Raw genomic sequence first — 21781 nt, 5'->3', positions numbered from 1 at the left:
CCAACTTTCCCAGACATTTTACATAGCCACATCGGCATGTTAGCATGGATAGTACAGTATTTCTTTAGAATCAGAATGACGATCACGATACTAATGGTACTTGTACTTTTATTTCTGTATCAGGAGGAGCATAGCCAGGATACAATCAACATTATTGCCGTACATAAGCACAATGTTTCACAGGCATGTGTGTACCATCTTGTTGGCTGCATACGTGTAGCAAGCATTCATATAATCCAAAAGGCAAACAATAATTATTTACAACCTATATCCTTAGGAAAGTCAAAGCCACTTACATATACTCCCTTCCATCTCTTATCCAAGCACTAAACTCCTGACTAGTAAGTTTTGTTTCTGAAGTCACTTGAACGCCAGTTTACAATCCAGTCACACTGAAGTACACAAACTTAACCCACTTCAGCCCCCATTCTGTAGGGGTACTGTTGTGGTCAGAAGGTCCTCTTTATCAAGACAGTTGGATCTTATGACCCTTGTCTTAAGATTGAAGTCAACGAATACCGCTTTTGAATGGTTAGATGGATTAATGAATGTGACAGCTTTGGTCTGCCCAACACATTTCTTTGGACGGAGAGTGACTACTCGTGATCATGTGGCTACATATCTGTACCTGGCCTGTGGGGGAGTTTCTCTTTAGTGCTCAGCAGAAGGGTACAAAACAACACTGGGGTGAACGAGTCACACTGGGGTGAATGAGTGTCAACAAATGAATACAGATTACGGTTGACAAGTCATAACTTATGATGTAGGCATTTTTACATCAACTAAAGCCCTCTTCAATACTTTGGCCACCTCATGAGAAGAGAAGACTCCCTGGAAAAGACCCTGATGTTGGGAAAGAGAGAAGGGGACGACAGAGGATGAGATGGTTGGACAGTGTTCTTGAAGCTACCAACATGAGTTTGACCAAACTGCAAGAGGCAGTGCAAGACAGGAGTGCCTGGCGTGCTCTGGTCCATGGGGTCACGAAGAGTCGGACAGTAAGAGCTGTTCGGCAGTGGAATTTGCTGCCAAGGAGTGTGGTGGAGTCTCCTTCTTTGGAGGTCTTTAAGCAGAGGCTTGACAGGCATATGTCAAGAATGCTTTGATGGTGTTTCCTGCTTGGCAGGGGGTTGGACTGGATGGCCCTTGTGGTCTCTTCCAACTCTATGATTCTATGATTCTATGATTCTAGGACTAAACAACAACAAAGCAACTGGCACCATTGTCCTCCACGTTTAGAAAAATACTTCAGCACCAGGATCCTTCTGCATTCCTTGCACAATTTAGAACACTGGCGAATCCGGTGCTCTAAATCACACGGGCAGCCTAAATGTGTACAGGAAGGTCCCTAAGGTTGGCTCTGCCATTAGGCAGAGTGGAGAGATTGCCTCAGGCAGATACTAGGTGGTGGAGACAAGCAGCAAGGTGCTGGAGGACAGAGCTGTGTGTGCCACAATATTGCCCTGTGTCCCCCCCTAGGTGAGCCCGCTGCCCTCAGGTGCACTGTTCTGCCTGCTGACAGTGTTGAAGTAAAGTTCAGTCAGCAGGAATAGGAGAAGGGGGGGCATCTTGTCTTTCACCTCAGGTAGCAAGTCTTGAGCTGGCTCTCCTCCATCACACAATAATGAGGGAAGAACAGCAGGAGAAGCTTGTTTTGTCTTGCAAAATTGCACGAGGAATTCTGCCTCGTTTCTCTACCTGGTTAGAAATGTGAGGAAGCGTGGGTCAGGACAAAACAGACACCAATTAAGTATGCACCGTGGCAGGTTTTCAAATAGTAAGGTGAGCAGTCCTTTGTATTCATCCTCTATCCACCATAAAACACATGATCTGCTCACGCAATCAGTTACACAGTTACACAGGAATTTTGTGTGTGTGTTGGCCTCCAGTTGGTAGGAAGCTGGCTGTGTGCAACATGTACCGGGTTCAACTTTTGACACCCCAGTGCAAAGGTTTGGAAAAAAAATATCTTTGCAGGGACATAGCTGAAACTGCTTCTTCTGTACAGTGGCAAATACATTTACCCAACTTGCCACAGGACGAGCATGAAGGCAAGCAACATTTTTCTTACAGCTACTTTTCACCCAGGTGACCAGATGTTGGCTAGTCCTGATATTATACATATATAAAACTTCAAAAGGCACGTTAACACATATCTTAAGACACTGGTGCTAAGATTTTTGTCATTAAACAGAAATTTCAGAAGTAACCCTTAGATATGCTGTTCTGCAAAATGTTTAGGACTGATATGCAATTTCTTTTAGGTGTTGATACTTCAGTTTAACTGATAGTCTTGAAAACTGGCAAGATGCTTCGTGACTGGAAAGGGAAGAATAAGCATTTGTAACATTTACAGTATTATTTCCATTTGGTCTATGTTTCAAAACGATCCTGAAATATGCCTATTGCTCAAAGATAATGAAAATATATTTATATATACTTTTCATAAGACAGCAGCAGAAATACAGTTAAAAAAATAAAATCTAAAAAAGAAAACATCTCCTAATTCTCCCAGCACTAGCTTCCTAATACTCTGCAAATAATCTAGAACAAAATCATTGCTGTGATTTGATTCTCAAATGATTATGTTTAAACTTTTGTCCAGTCTTTATTCCTCTAAGTAGGTTTGAAGAAAGAACACTTGCGGAAATTAATAGAAAGGTTCTTTGTTGGTTTCACTAGAACTATGGATGTCTCTTGTCAGTAGCTTCCTTTGTCTATTTTTGTTTCCTTACGATCCCATGCAACAAGTGTTTTTGTTAGGAACTATTTTTCTATATTTCAATGAGCTTGAAAACAGTACTGTAATTTTAAACAAAACATTTCTTCGATCCTTTTAATGCAATGTTTTATTTTCTTGCTGGAAAGAAGGCAACGAGTTTCCTAATTCTCCCCTGCCTAGAAAAGAGTTGCATCACATTTTTATGTATGCTTGAACTTTGAAGGAAAAGAAACCATCTTATTTTTGTGCCTCTTCAGGAATGCTTTGGGGCGGGGCTTTCCCTTTCTCTAGCAGTATCAATTCAGTTCTCGCAGAAGATGAAACAATGGTTGTGGTCTCTGAGGCTTCACTCTCTGCCATTGTCTCATTAGGTGGCAAGGATTCTTGCGCATCAAAAAAAGTTTCTGATTTTTCCGTCGGGCTTTCCTCATCCTGAGGTTTTTCTTCTTTTGGATCTGTCTCTTCTACTTTATCAGTTTCCCTACCCTTTTTTGTTGGAGATGAAAAACCTAACTTAGGGAATCTAAACCATCCAGCTTTTTCAGTTTGTTTGGCAGTGTCACTGTCTGATGTGGATGGGACATCGACTTGTGTCTCTTCTTGAAATGGTTTTTGAACTTCAGGTTTGGAATCTGCGCCTGTGTCATCAACAGAGGAAGAAAACCCAATACTTGGAAGCCAAAATTTAAACTTGCCAGAAGATCTCTTACTATCAGATTTTTCCTTTGGCTCTGTTGTAGACTCTTCTTCAGCACCTGCGACTTCAGTTTCTTCGGTAATTTCTACAGCAGATTCGGACATCATCGAACTGTCTGCAAACTCATCAAAAGATTGTACTTCAACTGCAAATGCTTTCAGCTTTGCCAGCTTAGTAGTGGACGATGCTTCTTCAATAAGTTCTTGGCCTTTGTCTGATACTTTCAGTTCAGCAAAGCTGGTTGTTTCTCCTTCCTTTTCACCTGAAGGTTGGTGATCTTTACTCTCAAACATTTCATTCGTATATTCTGTAGAAGACAGTTTGACTGGCACATCCAAGCTCACAAGTGATTCCTGAATTTTCACTTTCAAAAGAGAAAACCCATAGGTGGCAGTTTGAACTTCTGATGGAGGAATCTCTGATTCTCTCACTATCTGAGTTGAGAAAGATTCCTGACTTTCAGAATCGCAGGAGTCAAACGCAGATTTACCTTGTAGCCTTTTTCCGTTTCCTTCAAAGTATGGTCCTTCAATGTGCAGTGATGAACTTTGAATAAATGACTCAGTTGATGGAAGTTTACACTCAAGTTGTGTTGTCTGAATATCTGGTTCCGTCAGTGTTGTAATTTTAGCTACTGATTTTTGGATTTTACCGTTCATGGTGTCTATTTTTTCTGTAGGAAACTTAATGTTGAATTCCACTGGCCTCTGTGTGAGTGTTGTTGTCTCCTCAAAAGAAGGATCTGTAGATGGCAGTTTAGTTTCCACTTGTGTTCTTTGGATGTCAGACAATGTTGTAATTCTGACTGTTGATTTCTGGATATTACAACCAATGTCTTCTACCGTCTCACTGAGGAATGTGGTTCTGAATTCTTGTTGAGGGGCACCATCACCATCCGTATCAGTAGCAGCACATTTCATGTGTGTTGTGTCTTCTGAAGTCAACACTTGTCCTTCAGCTACAGATGTGCTGTATGTGAACTTGGGTATTTTAAGCTTGCGAATATGGAAACTTAGCTCTGAATCTTCAAAAACTTGTTTGCCCGTGGTGTCTCCTGGTTTCCCCGCAAAGTCGAGTTTTCTACTTTTCATGTCAACAAACTCTTCTGCTTTTTGAGGCTGGATTCCGAATATCTCTCCTTCAGTTTTATCTAGTGACACCTCAGCCTCTGTCTTTGGTGGATCGGCATCAACTTCTGCACTTCGTGATTTGGTACGTAAACTGCCAAACTTTGGCATCTTGAATTTTGATGATTTTGTTTTACTTGAGCCGTCTGTCTCTTCTGCTTTCACTTCTCCTTCCACGGGCACATCTTTTTCAAAGCCTTCTATTGGGTACTCTATTATTTCAAAGTCTTCATCGGTGACTGAAACATCCATTCCAACTTCTGGCGGTCTAACATCAGGCTCTTGCAAGTCAGATGCAACATCATCAGCTTTCTTGGTGGTTTTTGTGGTTGACCACCCAAAAGAAGGCACACTGAACTTTGGCATTTTGAATATGCTTTCTTTTCCTTGAGTATCTTTTTTGGGTGATTTTATTTGGCTCTCCTTTTCAGTCTTTGCATCAGGACTTTGCTCAGCGACGTTTGCCTCTGTAGTGATAGCATCAACTTTTTTCTCTGTTCCAGCCACAGTAATTTCAGTGGCAGGTGTCTCAGACACAGTTATGTCAACATCCACATTTGGGACACTGATTTCTGATGTAGGGGCAGTGGATGAAGTTTGGTGTGTCTGTACAATCTGTCCTTCAGCACCATGTTTAACTACATCAGCATATGTTGTAGTTATTCTATCACCAGCTTTTCCTGGGGACTGTGATAAACTGCCTTCCCCCATCAATAGGCCAGTGCTGAAGTCCTTTTCCTTCTGTATTGAAACTCCATCTTTTGTAATGTCCTCTTCAGGAAACATGACTTTCCCTTCTAAAATGTCCTGTCCAGAATACAATTCACTAACCACATGGGGAGACTGGGTTGCCATTTCAGGAGCTTCTATTTCTGCTTCAGCAAGAGGAGCTTTTCCTGTACTGCCATCTCCTTCAGCATCACCTCTTTTCCCCTTTGAAGATGATCGGCCAAATGAAGGCATCCTAAACTTTGGCATTTTAAACCAACCTGGAGACTCCTCAGTATGAATCTCTCCAGACTTTGCTTCATGTTCTCCTAGTTCTTTTATATCCTGCTCAGCGGGGCTGCAAACAGATATGTCAGAGACTTTGATGTCAACTCCGGGCATTTGAATTTCTCCAGCTGACAACTTTATTTCTGCATCAGTGGGTTCAGCTTTTACTTCCAAGGTTGGAGCTTCACTGCAAAGTCTCTCAAAGTCTGTTGTTGCTTGCAGGTGAGAAACTTCAGTTTCCATTTTGGGTAAGGGGACCCCAGTCTCTGGCAATTTTCCTTCTGGAATTGAAATTCCAAACTTTGGCATTTGGAGTTTTAGAATTCTAATCGTCCCCTCCGTAACATCAGTTTCCATACTTCCACCATCCACATTGATTTCACCTTCAGATCCTATTTCTGCACCCTTCAGTTCAACTGAACTATCTATGGTGGCCTCCTTAATATCAACTTTAATATCGGTATCTACTTCGGGAGCTTTGATTTCCACTTTTGATGTGCCCTTTGGCATTTTTATGCGTATTTCAGTTTCTTCTTCTTTCTGTGTGGTAAAACTGCTCTCTATATCAGGTATGTGTACCAAAGCCCCATCTCTTTCCTCAGTAATATCTGCCCCCACTTTTGGCAGGCTAACCTGCGATTTTGGTAGCTTTGGCCTGTGAAGGGAGATTTTGGGCATATTAAAATGAGGCCTTTTCATCTGACCTTTTTGGGTAGATATTTCAGCATCTAGCTCCACGTGGACTTCTTGATCTTCTGACAGAACTGCTGTTAGTTCTGCATCTGTATCATCTGATAAGATAGTCAGTTTAGGCTCTTCCAGATGTTCTTTTGCAGTAGTTTTAAGACTTGCCTCCTTTTTAGGTGACCAATTAAATGATGGCAATTTGAATTTTGGCATTTTGAAATGCCCTTCTTTTTCTTCTGCATCTATAGTTCCAGCCTTTATATCTCCCTCAAATTTAGCATCTTTAGCTGCAGCAACTACATCCTGAGCCTCTGTCTCTGGCTGTGCCACAGAAAGACCCACTGATGGTAATTTTATGTCTGTTGCTGGAATCTTCATGTCAGCTCTAGGAATTTGGGGCATTTTAATTTTCCCTTCAGGACCGGTTTTTCCTGAACCAGCTACGTCACCTTCACCTTCAAGTGTTGGAGCCTCTACTGCAATATCCGCAATATCTGCAGTCGTTTTCAGCTGAGGAACTTTTGCACCTTCAGATGGCAAACTAATCTCGGCGTCTGGAGTTTTTCCTTTAGAAAATGAGATTCCAAACTTAGGCCTTTGGAATTTAGGCCTTTTCATCTTCCCATCCATGCCTTCGGTTTTTATGTCTGTTCCATCTACATAGATATCAGTGGACGGTCCTTCAATTCCTACTTCTAGGCCTTTCACCACAGGGACTTTAATCTCTGCCATTGTTTTACTAATATCACCAACATCAAGTGATTTTAATTCTGGTTCTGAAAGACTGGCATCAGGTATAGGAAGTTTGACATCACTTTCAGGTAAGCTGATATCCATGTCCATTCTTGGACCTTTAAGTTCTGGTTTGGAAAGTTCTAGGCTTGGAAGTTTAACTTTGGGCATTTTAATGCCTTTTCTGGGATCACCAGCACTGATATCTGTATCTGGCATTTGTAGTGACATCTCTCCGCCATCCTCTATAGTAGATACTGTCATATCAGTATTCAGCTGTGGTACAGATATTTCTGCTTTATGACTTTTCATTTTTGGAAGGGATATCTTTGGCATGCTAAAATGATGCCTTCTGATTTTGATTTTCTCACTGTCTTTATCAAAAGACATATGTCCCTCTAGTTCTTCAATGGGGATTTCACCTTCCTCTATAGTGAGTGTTAATTCAGATTCAATTTCACTTCCTGGAACTGTAACTGAGGGATCTTCTAAATTTGCATGAATGTCAGTAGAAACACTTGCTTCTTTCTTTGGAGACCAGCTAAAAGATGGAAGCTTGAATTTTGGCATTTTGAATTTGCTTTCTTTTTCTACAATTTCTTTTTCATAGGTTTCACGTTTAATATTTTTGCTTTCTGAATCTGGTCCTTGGGGGTCAGCATCTGATTTCAGAAGAGAAATATCCACAGATGGACAGCTGATATCCTCGTCCGCAGCTTTCACTTTGGGAAGCGAAATTCCAAATTTGGGAGCTTGGAGTTTGGGCATCTTAAATTCACTTTCCAGGCCCCCCATCCTTGCCTCAGCACCATCCAGAGTAACCTTAGCAGAAGGTACCTCTATTTGTAGGTCTGCAGATCTCAGTTCCAAGGAAGGCTCCCCCTTTGGAATCTTCACGTCGGGGGCCAAAAGGCTGATGTCTTCTGAAATGTCACCTGCTTTGAGCTCTGGCTTGTTTACACTGACATCTGGAAGAGCAGTGTCAACCTTGGGTGCGCTGACATCCACATCGACTTTGGGACCTTTGATTTCTGGTTTGGAGAAACCCATGCTAGGCATCTTGAACTTTGGCATGTGTAACTCCACACTAGGTGCCTCCATTTCAGCTCTGGGCAATTTCACGTCAGTCTCAAACCCCACAGAGGGCAAGGTCACTCCCCCTTTCAGTTCTGGTTTGGAAATATCCACTTCCACAGAAGGTAAGGTGATTTCTCCCTCTGCAACTGCTTTCCCTTTGGGATGTGACATTCCAAACTTGGGCATATGGAATTTCGGCATTTTAAATTTAGTGTCAGTGCCCTCCAGCTTTGCTTCAACTTCACCTAGAGTGACATCTGCCGATGGTGCCTCAACCTTTAGGTCTGGAGCCTTCAATTCCAAGGAAGCCTCCCCCTTTGGAAACTTCACGTCGGGGGCTGAGAACTTCATGTCTGCTGAAATGTCACCTGCTTTGAGCTCAGGCTTGGTTACACTGACGTCCGGAAGACCAATGTCAACCTTGGGTGCGCTGACGTCCACATCAACTTTGGGACCTTTGATCTCTGGTTTGGAGAAACCCATGCTGGGCATCTTGAACTTTGGCATGTGTATTTTCATGCCGCCACTCTCGATGCTTCCTTCTGCTTCAGGCACCTTAACGGAGATCTGTGCCTCCGGAACTTCCACTTTTGCTTTGGGAACAGAGATGTCTGCTTCAACCTTTGGCATCGAGACTCCCACTTGAGGAGTCTTCATTTTGGGAACCTTGACGCTTGGCATTTTGACATCAGGCATTTTGATTTTGCCCTTCTCAGCGACCTCCAGCTCTACACTAGGTGCCTTCATTTCAGCTCCGGGCAATTTCACATCAGTCTCAATGTCCACAGAGGGCAGGATCACTTCCCCTTTCAGTTCCGGATTGGAGATATCCACTTCCACAGAAGGTAAGGTCATTTCTCCTTCTGCAACTGCTTTCCCTTTGGGATGTGACATTCCAAACTTGGGCATATGGAATTTGGGCATCTTAAATTTTCTGTCCGTGCCCTCCAGCTTCGCTTCCACTCCACCTAGAGTGATATCCGCCGATGGTGCCTCAACCTTTAGGTCTGGAGCCTTCAGTTCCAAGGAAGCCTCCCCCTTTGGAGACTTCATGTCGGGAGCTGTGAACTTGATGTCTGCTGAAATGTCACCTGCTTTGAGCTCAGGCTTGGTTACACTGACGTCCGGAAGACCAATGTCAACCTTGGGTGCGCTGACGTCCACATCAACTTTGGGACCTTTGATATCTGGTTTGGAGAAACCCATGCTGGGCATCTTGAACTTTGGCATGTGTATTTTCATCCCGCCACCCTCGATGCTGCCTTCTGCATCAGGCACCTTAACGGAGATATCTGCCTCTGGAATTTCCACTTTTGCTTTGGGAAGGGAGATGTCTGCCTCAACCTTTGGCATCGAGACTCCCGCTTGAGGAGTCTCCAGCTTGGGTACCTTGACACTTGGCATTTTGACATCAGGCATTTGGATTTTGCCCTGCTCAGCGACCTCGAACTCCACACTAGGTGCCTTCATTTCAGCTCCGGTCATTTTCACATCAGTCTCGATGCGAACAGAGCGCAAGGTCACTCCCCCTTTCAGTTCTGGTTTGGAAATATCCACTTCCACAGAAGGTAAGGTGATTTCTCCCTCTGCAACTGCTTTCCCTTTGGGAAGTGACATTCCAAACTTGGGCATTTGGAATTTTGGCATCTTAAATTTACTGTCCATGCCCTCCAGCTTAGCTTCAACTTCACCTAGAGCGACATCTGCCGATGGTGCCTCAACCTTTAGGTCTGGAGCCTTCAGTTCCAAGGAAGCCTCCCCCTTTGGAAACTTCACGTCGGGGGATGAGATACTCATGTCTGCTGAAATGTCACCGGCTTTGAGCTCAGGCTTGGTTACACTGACATCTGGAAGAGCAATGTCAACTTGGGGTGCGCTGATGTCTGCATCAACTTTGGGACCTTTGATTTCTGGTTTGGAGAAACCCATGCTGGGCATCTTGAACTTTGGCATGTGTATTTTCATCCCGCCACCCTTAATGCTACTTTCTGCATGGGGCACATTGAAAGAGGCGGAAGCCTCTGGAATCTCCATTGTTGCTGTGGGAAGAGAGATGTCTGCTTCGACTTTTGGCAGTGAGACTCCCAGTTGAGGAGTCTTCATTTTGGAGACCTTGACGCTTGGCATCCTGACATCAGGCACTTTGATTTTTCCTTTTTCAGAGACCTCCAATTCTGCACTAGATGCCCATATTTCAGCTCCTTGCAATTTCTTATCAGTCTCGATGCTCACAGAGGGCAGAGTGACTTCGGCTTTGTGTTCTGGTTTGGAGACATCCACTCCCACAGAAGGTAGGGTGCCCACTCCATCTTCACTGGCTTTACCTTTGGGAAATGAAATTCCAAACTTGGGCATTTGGAATTTAGGCTTTTTATATTTAAGGTCCATGCCTTCCACCTTTGTCTCAACACCTCCCAAATCAACATCGACTAGTGGTGCCTCAACCTTTACATCTGGTGCCTTCAGTTCCAAGGAAGCCTCTCCGGTTGGAATTTTCACATTGATTGCTGAAAGGCTGATGTCTTCTGAAATGTCACCTGCTTTGAGCTCAGGCTTGGTTACACTGACATCCGGAAGACCAATGTCAACCTTGGGTGCGCTGACATCCACATCGACTTTGGGACCTTTGATTTCTGGTTTGGGGAAACCCATGCTGGGCATCTTGAACTTTGGCATGTGTATTTTCATCCTGCCACCCTCGATGCTGCCTTCTGCATCAGGCACCTTAACGGAGACCTCTGCCTCTGGAATTTCCACTGTTGCTTTGGGAACAGAGATGTCTGCCTCAACCTTTGGCATTGAGACTCCCACCTGAGGAGTCTTCATCTTAGGGACCCTGACACTTGGCATTTTGACATCAGGCATTTTGATTTTGCCATTCTCAGCGACCTCCAACTCCACACTAGGTGCCTTGATTTCAACTCCGGGCAATTTCACATCAGTCTCGCTGTCCACAGGGGACAGGATCACTTCCCCTTTCACTTCTGGTTTGGAAATATCCACTTCCACAGAAGGTAAGGTGATTTCTCCCCCTGCAGTAGCTTTTCCCTTGGGATGTGACATTCCAAACTTGGGCATATGGAATTTGGGCATCTTAAATTTACTGTCGGTGCGTTCCAGTTTAGCTTGAACTCCACCTACAGCAATATCAGTCGATGGTGCCTCAACTTTTAGGTCTGGAGCCTTCAGTTCCAAGGAAGCCTCCCCCTTTGGAAACTTCACATCGGGACCTGCGAACTTTATGTCTGCTGACATGTCACCTGCTTTGAGCTCAGGCTTGGTTACACTGACATCTGGAAGAGCAATGTCAACCTTGGGTGCACTGACATCCACATCGACTTTGGGACCTTTGATCTCTGGTTTGGAGAAACCCATGCTGGGCATCTTGAACTTTGGCATGTGTATTTTCATCCCGCCACCCTCGATGCTGCCTTCTGCATCAGGCACCTTAACGGAGACCTCTGCCTCTGGAATTTCCACTGTTGCTTTGGGAACAGAGATGTCTGCTTCAACCTTTGGCAGCGAGACTCCCACTTGAGGAGTTTTCAGCTTTGGGACCTTGACACTTGGCATTTTGACATCAGGCATTTTGATTTTGCCCTTCTCAGCGACCTCCAACTCCACACTAGGTGCCTTCATTTCAGCTCCGGTCATTTTCACATCAGTCTCGATGCCAACAGAGGGCAGGATCACTTCCCCTTTCAGTTCTGGTTTGGAAATATCCACTTCCACAGAAGGTAAGGTGATTTCTCCTTCTGCAACTGCTTTCCCTTTGGGAACTGACATTCCAAACTTGGGCATTTGGAATTTTGGCATCTTAAATTTACTGTCTGTGCCCTCCAGCTTTGCTTCAACTTCACCTAGAGCGACATCTGCTGATAGTGCCTCAACCTTTAGGTCTGGAGCCTTCAGTTCCAAGGAAGCCTCCCCCTTTGGAAACTTCACGTCAGGGGCTGAGATCTTAATGTCTGCTGAAATGTCACCTGCTTTGAGCTCAGGCTTGGTTACACTGACGTCCGGAAGACCAATGTCAACCTTGGGTGCGCTGACGTCCACATCAACTTTGGGACCTTTGATCTCTGGTTTAGAGAAACCCATGCTGGGCATTTTGAACTTTGGCATGTGTATTTTCATCCCGCCACCCTCGATGCTGCCTTCTGCATCAGGCACCTTAACGGAGATCTCTGCCTCCGGAACTTCCACTTTTGCTTTGGGAACAGAGATGTCTGCCTCAACCTTTGGCAGCGAGACTCCCATCTGAGGAGTCTTCAACTTGGGGACCTTGACGCTTGGCATTTTCACATCAGGCATTTTGATTTTGCCCTTCTCAGCGACCTCCAACTCTACACCAGGTGCCTTCATTTCAGCTCCGCTCAATTTCACATGAGTCTCGATGCCAACAGAGGGTAGCATCACTTCCCCTTTCAGTTCAGGTTTGGAGATATCCACTTCCACAGAAGGTAAGGTGATTTCTCCCCCTGCATCGAGTTTCTCCTTGGGAAGTGATATTCCAAACTTGGGCATTTGGAGTTTTGGCATCTTAAATTTACTGTCAGTGCCATCCAGCTTCACTTCAACTCCACCTAGAGTGACATCCGCCGATGGTGCCTCAACCTTTAGGTCTGGAGCCTTCAGTTCCAAGGAAGCCTCCCCCTTTGGAAACTTCACGTCAGGGGCTGAGATCTTAATGTCTGCTGAAATGTCACCTGCTTTGAGCTCAGGCTTGGTTACACTGACGTCCGGAAGACCAATGTCAACCTTGGGTGCGCTGACGTCCACATCAACTTTGGGACCTTTGATTTCTGGTTTGGAGAAACCCATGCTGGGCATCTTGAACTTTGGCATGTGTATTTTCATCCTGCCACCCTCTATGCTGCCTTCTGCATCAGGCACCTTAACGGAGACCTCTGCCTCTGGAATTTCCACTGTTGCTTTGGGAACAGAGATGTCTGCCTCAACCTTTGGCATTGAGACTCCCACCTGAGGAGTTTTCAGCTTTGGGACCTTGACACTTGGCATTTTGACATCAGGCATTTTGATTTTGCCCTCCTCAGCGACCTCCAACTCCACACTAGGTGCCTTGATTTCAACTCCGGGCAATTTCACATCAGTCTCGCTGTCCACAGGGGGCAGGATCACTTCCCCTTTCACTTCTGGTTTGGAAATATCCACTTCCACAGAAGGTAAGGTGATTTCTCCCCCTGCAGTAGCTTTTCCCTTGGGATGTGACATTCCAAACTTGGGCATATGGAATTTGGGCATCTTAAATTTACTGTCGGTGCGTTCCAGCTTAGCTTGAACTCCACCTACAGCAATATCAGTCGATGGTGCCTCAACTTTTAGGTCTGGAGCCTTCAATTCCAAGGAAGCCTCCCCCTTTGGAAACTTCACGTCGGGGGCTGAGATCTTAATGTCTGCTGAAATGTCACCTGCTTTGAGCTCAGGCTTGGTTACACTGACGTCCGGAAGACCAATGTCAACCTTGGGTGCGCTGACGTCCACATCAACTTTGGGACCTTTGATTTCTGGTTTGGAGAAACCCATGCTAGGCATCTTGAACTTTGGCATGTGTAACTCCACACTAGGTGCCTCCATTTCAGCTCTGGGCAATTTCACGTCAGTCTCAAACCCCACAGAGGGCAAGGTCACTTCCCCTTTTAGTTCAGGTTTGGAGATATCCACTTTCACAGAAGGTAAGGTGATTTCTCCTTCTGCAACTGCTTTCCCTTTAGGAACTGACATTCCAATCTTGGGCATATGAAATTTGGGCATCTTAAATTTACTGTCTGTGACGTCCAGCTTAGCTTCAACTTCACATAGAGCGACATCTGCTGATGGTGCCTCAACCTTTAGGTCTGGAGCCTTCAGTTCCAAGGAAGCCTCCCCCTTTGGAAACTTCATGTCGGGAGCTGTGAACTTGATGTCTGCTGATATGTCACCTGCTTTGAGCTCAGGCTTGGTTACACTGACGTCCGGAAGACCAATGTCAACCTTGGGTGCGCTGACGTCCACATCGACTTTGGGACCTTTGATCTCTGGTTTGGAGAAACCCATGCTGGGCATCTTGAACTTTGGCATGTGTATTTTCATCCCGCCACCCTCGATGCTTCCTTCTGCATCAGGCACCTTAACGGAGACCTCTGCCTCCGGAACTTCCACTTTTGCTTTGGGAACAGAGATGTCTGCCTCAACCTTTGGCAGCGAGACTCCCACTTGAGGAGTCTTCATTTTGGGAACCTTGACGCTTGGCATTTTCACATCAGACATTTTGATTTTGCCCTTCTCAGTGACCTCCAACTCCACACTAGGTGCCTTCATTTCAGCTCTGGGCAATTTCACGTCAGTCTCCATGTCCACAGAGGGCAGGATCACTTCCCCTTTCAGTTCTGGTTTGGAGATATCCACTTCCACAGAAGGTAAGGTCATTTCTCCTTCTGCAACTGCTTTCCCTTTGGGTAGTGACACTCCAAACTTGGGCATTTGGAGTTTTGGCATCTTAAATTTACTGTCAGTGCCGTCCAGCTTTGCTTCAATGCCACCTAGAGTGACATCTGCCGATGGTGCCTCAAGCTTTAGGTCTGGAGCCCTCAGTTCCAAGGAAGCCTCCCCCTTTGGAAGCTTCACGTCGGGGGCTGAGATCTTAATGTCTGCTGAAATGTCACCTGCTTTGAGCTCAGGCTTGGTTACACTGACGTCCGGAAGACCAATGTCAACCTTGGGTGCGCTGACGTCCACATCAACTTTGGGACCTTTGATCTCTGGTTTGGAGAAACCCATGCTGGGCATCTTGAACTTTGGCATGTGTATTTTCATCCCGCCACCCTCGATGCTGCCTTCTGCATCAGGCACCTTAACGGAGACCTCTGCCTCTGGAATTTCCACTGTTGCTTTGGGAACAGAGATGTCTGCCTCAACCTTTGGCAGCGAGACTCCCACTTGAGGAGTCTTCATTTTGGGAACCTTGACACTTGGCATTTTGACATCAGGCATTTTGATTTTGCCCTTCTCAGTGACCTCCAACTCCATACTAGGTGCCTTCATTTCAGCTCCGCTCAATTTCACATCAGTCTCGATCCCAACAGAGGGCAGGATCACTTCCCCTTTCAGTTCAGGTTTGGAAAGATCTACTTCCACAGAAGGTAAGGTCATTTCTCCTTCTGCAACTGCTTTCCCCTTCGGAAGTGACACTCCAAACTTGGGCATTTGGAATTTTGGCATCTTAAATTTACTGTCAGTGCCGTCCAGCTTCGCTTCAACGCCACCTAGATTGACATCTGCCGATGGTGCCTCAAGCTTTAGGTCTGGAGCCTTCAGTTCCAAGGAAGCCTCCCCCTTTGGAGACTTCATGTCGGGGGCTGAGATCTTAATGTCTGCTGAAATGTCACCTGCTTTGAGCTCAGGCTTGGTTACACTGACATCAGGAAGAGCAATGTCAACCTTGGGTGCGCTGACGTCCACATCAACTTTGGGACCTTTGATCTCTGGTTTAGAGAAACCCATGCTGGGCATTTTGAACTTTGGCATGTGTATTTTCATCCCGCCACCCTCGATGCTGCCTTCTGCATCAGGCACCTTAACGGAGACCTCTGCCTCCGGAACTTCCACTTTTGCTTTGGGAACAGAGATGTCTGCCTCAACCTTTGGCAGCGAGACTCCCACCTGAGGAGTCTTCAGCTTGGGGACCTTGACGCTTGGCATTTTGACATCAGGCATTTTGATTTTGCCCTTCTCAGCGACCTCCAACTCCACACTAGGTGCCTTCATTTCAGCTCTGGGCAATTTCACGTCAGTCTCGATGTCCACAGAGGGCAGGATCACTTCCCCTTTCAGTTCTGGTTTGGAAATATCCACTTCCACAGAAGGTAAGGTGATTTCTCCCTCTGCAGCGAGTTTCTCCTTAGGAAGTGACACTCCAAATTTGGGCATTTGGAATTGTGGCATCTTAAATTTACTGTCAGTGCCGTGCAGCTTAGCTTCAACTTCACCTAGAGCGACATCTGCTGATGGTGCCTCAACCTTCAGGTCTGGAGCCTTCAGTTCCAAGGAAGCCTCCCCCTTTGGAAACTTCACGTCGGGGGCTGAGATCTTAATGTCTGCTGAAATGTCACCTGCTTTGAGCTCAGGCTTGGTTACACTGACATCAGGAAGAGCAATGTCAACCTTGGGTGCGCTGACGTCCACATCAACTTTGGGACCTTTGATCTCTGGTTTAGAGAAACCCATGCTGGGCATTTTGAACTTTGGCATGTGTATTTTCATCCCGCCACCCTCGATGCTGCCTTCTGCATCAGGCACCTTAACGGAGACCTCTGCCTCCGGAACTTCCACTTTTGCTTTGGGAACAGAGATGTCTGCCTCAACCTTTGGCAGCGAGACTCCCACCTGAGGAGTCTTCAGCTTGGGGACCTTGACGCTTGGCATTTTGACATCAGGCATTTTGATTTTGCCCTTCTCAGCGACCTCCAACTCCACACTAGGTGCCTTCATTTCAGCTCTGGGCAATTTCACGTCAGTCTCGATGTCCACAGAGGGCAGGATCACTTCCCCTTTCAGTTCTGGTTTGGAAATATCCACTTCCACAGAAGGTAAGGTGATTTCTCCCTCTGCAGCGAGTTTCTCCTTAGGAAGTGACACTCCAAATTTGGGCATTTGGAATTGTGGCATCTTAAATTTACTGTCAGTGCCGTGCAGCTTAGCTTCAACTTCACCTAGAGCGACATCTGCTGATGGTGCCTCAACCTTCAGGTCTGGAGCCTTCAGTTCCAAGGAAGCCTCCCCCTTTGGAAACTTCACGTCGGGGGCTGAGATCTTAATGTCTGCTGAAATGTCACCTGCTTTGATCTCAGGTTTGGTTACACTGACATCAGGAAGAGCAATGTCAACTTGGGGTGCGCTGATGTCCGCATCAACTTTGGGACCTTTGATCTCTGGTTTGGAGAAACCCATGCTGGGCATCTTGAACTTTGGCATGTGTATTTTCATCCCGCCACCCTCGATGCTTCCTTCTGCATCAGGCACCTTAACGGAGACCTCTGCCTCCGGAACTTCCACTTTTGCTTTGGGAACAGAGATGTCTGCCTCAACCTTTGGCAGCGAGACTCCCACCTGAGGAGTCTTCAGCTTGGGGACCTTGACGCTTGGCATTTTGACATCAGGCATTTTGATGTTGCCCTTCTCAGCGACCTCCAACTCCACACTAGGTGCCTTCATTTCAGCTCCGGTTAATTTCACATCTGTCTCGATGTCCACAGAGGGTAGGATCATTTCCCCTTTCAGTTCTGGTTCGGAGATATCCACTTCCAAAGAAGGTAAGGTGATTTCTCCTTCTGCAACTGCTTTCCCTTTGGGAAGTGACACTCCAAACTTGGGCATTTGGAGTTTTGGCATCTTAAATTTACTGTCAGTGCCGTCCAGTTTTGCTTCAATGCCACCTAGAGCATCATCTGCCGATGGTGCTTCAAGCTTTAGGTCTGGAGCCTTCAGTTCCAAGAAAGCCTCCCCCTTTGGAAACTTCACGTCGGGGGCTGAGATCTTATTGTCTGCTGAAATGTCACCTGCTTTGAGCTCAGGCTTGGTTACACTGACGTCCGGAAGACCAATGTCAACTTTGGGTGCACTGACATCCACATCGACTTTGGGTCCTTTGATCTCTGGTTTGGAGAAACCCATGCTGGGCATCTTGAACTTTGGCATGTGTATTTTCATCCCGCCACCCTCGATGCTGCCTTCTGCATCAGGCACCTTAACAGAGATCTCTGCCTCCGGAACCTCCACTTTTGCTTTGGGAACAGAGATGTCTGCCTCAACCTTTGGCAGCGAGACTCCCACCTGAGGAGTTTTCAGCTTGGGGACCTTGAAGCTTGGCATTTTGACATCAGGCATTTTGATTTTGCCCTTCTCAGTGACCTCCAACTCCATACTAGGTGTCTTAATTTCAGCTCCGCTCAATTTCACATCAGTCTCGATGCCAACAGAGGGCAGAATCACTTCCCCTTTCAGTTCAGGTTTGGAAATATCGACTTCCACTGAAGGTAAGGTGATATCTCCTTCTGCAACTGCTTTCCCCTTCGGAAGTGACACTCCAAACTTGGGCATTTGGAATTTTGGCATCTTAAATTTACTGTCAGTGCCGTCCAGCTTTCCTTCAATGCCACCTAGAGTGACATCTTCCGATGGTGCCTCAACCTTTAGGTCTGGAGCCTTCAGTTCCAAGGAAGCCTCCCCCTTTGGAAACTTCACGTCGGGGGCTGAGATCTTAATGTCTGCTGAAATGTCACCTGCTTTGAGCTCAGATTTGGTTACACTGACGTCCGGAAGACCAATGTCAACCTTGGGTGCGCTGACGTCCACATCAACTTTGGGACCTTTGATCTCTGGTTTGGAGAAACCCATGCTGGGCATCTTGAACTTTGGCATGTGTATTTTCATCCCGCCACCCTCGATGCTGCCTTCTGCATCAGGCACCTTAACGGACATCTCTGCCTCCAGAACTTCCACTGTTGCTTTGGGAACAGAGATGTCTGCCTCAACCTTTGGCAGCGAGACTCCCACTTGAGGAGTCTTCAGCTTGGGGACCTTGACGCTTGGCATTTTGACATCAGGCATTTTGATTTTGCCCTCCTCAGCGACCTCCAACTCCACACTAAGTGCCTTCATTTCAGCTCCGCTCAATTTCACATCAGTCTCGATGCCAACAGAGGGCAGGATCATTTCCCTTTTCAGTTCTGGTTTGGAAATATCGACTTCCACTGAAGGTAAGGTGATATCTCCTTCTGCAACTGCTTTCCCCTTCGGAAGTGACACTCCAAACTTGGGCATTTGGAATTTTGGCATCTTAAATTTACTGTCAGTGCCGTCCAGCTTTCCTTCAATGCCACCTAGAGTGACATCTTCCGATGGTGCCTCAACCTTTAGGTCTGGAGCCTTCAGTTCCAAGGAAGCCTCCCCCTTTGGAAACTTCACGTCGGGGGCTGAGATCTTAATGTCTGCTGAAATGTCACCTGCTTTGAGCTCAGATTTGGTTACACTGACGTCCGGAAGACCAATGTCAACCTTGGGTGCGCTGACGTCCACATCAACTTTGGGACCTTTGATCTCTGGTTTGGAGAAACCCATGCTGGGCATCTTGAACTTTGGCATGTGTATTTTCATCCCGCCACCCTCGATGCTGCCTTCTGCATCAGGCACCTTAACGGACATCTCTGCCTCCGGAACCTCCACTTTTGCTTTGGGAACAGAGATGTCTGCCTCAACCTTTGGCAGCGAGACTCCCACCTGAGGAGTCTTCAGCTTGGGGACCTTGACGCTTGGCATTTTGACATCAGGCATTTTGATGTTGCCCTTCTCAGCGACCTCCAACTCCACACTAGGTGCCTTCATTTCAGCTCCGGTCAATTTCACATCAGTCTCGATGCCAACAGAGGGCAGGATCATTTCCCTTTTCAGTTCTGGTTTGGATATATCCACTTCCACAGAAGGTAAAGTGATTTCTCCCTCTGCAGCGAGTTTCTCCTTGGGAAGTGACATTCCAAACTTGGGCATTTGGAGTTTTGGCATCTTAAATATACTGTCAGTGCCGTCCAGCTTTGCTTCAACTCCACCTAGAGCGACATCAGCCGATGGTGCCTCATCCTTTAGGTCTGGAGCCTTCAGTTCCATTCCAAATGTTGGCATTTGGAATTTTGGCATTTTAAACGTAGTGTTCATGCCCTCCTTCTTAATCTCAGCAGCACCCAGAGACATATCAGTTGATGGTGTCTCTAGTTGTATGTGCGGACTCTTAAGTTCCAAAGATGCTTTGGCTGTTGGCATACATATATCACTTGTGGGTATCGTAACGTTTGAATCCTCTTCATTTTTATTCATTACTCCTTGGATGCCATCCATGTCTTTTTTATCTTTTTCTCTTTGTTCATTGTCCATTCGTAATTTCGCGTACATTTTTTCTGTAGATCCCTTTTGCTTCTTTTTTCGTAATTTTGGTGGTGTTAACTGTTTTATTTGTATATCTTGCATTTCACCTGTTTGCAATATAGGTTTTGTGATCTGTGTTGTTATCACTGTCGTTTCTGATTTTTTTGTGATGGCTTTGGATTTTGATTTCTTTTCTTTTGTTTTTTTAATTGTTAATTCAACTTCAGGGTATTTGCCTGTGTGATATGGTAGTTCAAATTTTGTTTCTTTAACATCTTTTCTGGGTTCCTGTATTTCCTCCAGCTTTTTCTCTTTAGCCCGTGAAGTAGAATATTGCACTGTGATTATTTCTGGGATATCCTGGGCAGTATCATTTTCATATTCCGTGAGGGGTTTGACTTCGTATTTTGTCCTCTCCTCTGGTTCTTCTTTAGTCCTGTGCATCCTGAATCCAATACTGGGGAATCTTAGTTTCTTTTGACTTCCTCTTTTAACTTTTGCATGAATTTCCTCCGGCTGAAATTGTGATTCTGTGTCTGTGCTTGTTGGGGAAATATCCGGAATCGCGTGTTCATATGCATCTGACGTGCTACGAGATCTCCTTTGCCCCAAGATCTTTTTACCTTTTATTGACTGGAATTTTGGCCAGGAAAGTCTGTCCTTCTTGGATCTTTTTGGTCTTCCAACTCTTTGTTTTACAATTAAGTCTGCTTTATCTTCATCTGTGAATGTCTTTTCGGATGTTTCCAGTGTTTGCTTCCCCTGAGAAATAGAAGTTCCAAAATAAATGCTTGTAGTACTTATTGCGTAAGTATTTAATCCCCACCCCTTTGCATCTTCAAAATGGTTGAAAGCAATGTACATCAGAATGTTTAAATGAATAAATAGCAACAAGAAACACCAAAATGTTAAAACATACTAACTTAACTGGGAGACTATTGTTACTATTAATGTTTGATGTTTTATTATTTATAGATGTGTTGGAAGCCGCCTAGAGTGCCTGGGGAAACCTGGGGTGGGGTACAAATAAAACTATAATAATAATAATAATAATAATAATAATAATAATAATAATAATAATAGTTTATTTATACCCCACCCTCCCCAGTCAAATCCGGGCTCAGGGCGGCTAACACCAATAAAATTAAAATAAAACATAACAAGCAATTAGTTAAAATACAGATTAAAATACAATATTAAAATGTAAAATGCAGCCTCATTTTAAGTAGGCCATAAATCCAAACCATGAGGGAGGAAAACACAGGGGTCAGACTAAGTCCAACCCCAAGGCCAGGCGGAACAGCTCTGTCTTGCAGGCCCTGCGGAAAGATGACAAATCCCGCAGGGCCCTGGTCTCCTGTGAAAGAGCGTTCCACCAAGTTGGGGCCAATACTGAGAAGGCCCTGGCCCTAGTAGAGGCCAATCTAGCCACCTTATGGCTCGGGATCTGCAGAATATTGTTGTTTGTGGACATCTGCATATTCCTGCATTGCAGGGGGTTGGACTAGATAACCCTAGGGGTGTCCCTTCTAGCTCTACAATTCTATGTTTCTAACACAATCATATTAGGATGTCTGCTCTGCACAATGTCAGAAATAGGCCCTTAGTGTGGCAGCATGGAACTTCCTCCAGTTATCAGACAGGGCTGGTTTTTATTGTCTTTTTTTGTGCCCGCTGAAGGCTTTCCTCTTTCAGCAAGCCTTTTAAGTGGAGGTATTTATCCTAATTGGTATTTGAATTTATTTGGAATCACTTTCTACCTGCAATTGTTTAAATTGCTTTTATATAAGCAAGTGTTTTAACTGTCTTTACGTATCCAGCTGTTCTGTA

The 21781-nt window shown here is 45.4% G+C and overlaps 1 protein-coding gene across 4 annotated transcripts in view; it reads right to left on the bottom strand.

Annotated features, from left to right (window-relative positions):
- Window positions 1–91: 91 nt before the first annotated feature.
- Window positions 92–21781, bottom strand: part of AHNAK2 (AHNAK nucleoprotein 2) — a 96271-nt gene continuing 74581 nt past the window's right edge. For 3 of the 4 annotated variants that reach the window (XM_088673562.1, XM_088673565.1, XM_088673572.1), the window contains exon 7: window positions 92–20713. In XM_088673562.1, coding sequence (XP_088529688.1) covers window positions 2960–20713 — 17754 coding nt within the window. In that variant the 3' untranslated portion in view covers window positions 92–2959. The remainder of the gene's footprint in view (window positions 20714–21781) is intronic. The other variant, XM_088673573.1, reaches the window with a different exon arrangement.

The sequence above is a fragment of the Zootoca vivipara genome, chromosome 1 (genome assembly GCF_965207765.1).
Source record: "Zootoca vivipara chromosome 1, rZooViv2.hap1.1, whole genome shotgun sequence".
In the NCBI taxonomy this organism is placed as follows: domain Eukaryota; kingdom Metazoa; phylum Chordata; class Lepidosauria; order Squamata; family Lacertidae; genus Zootoca; species Zootoca vivipara.
This window is presented reverse-complemented; position numbering and strand designations above follow the sequence as displayed.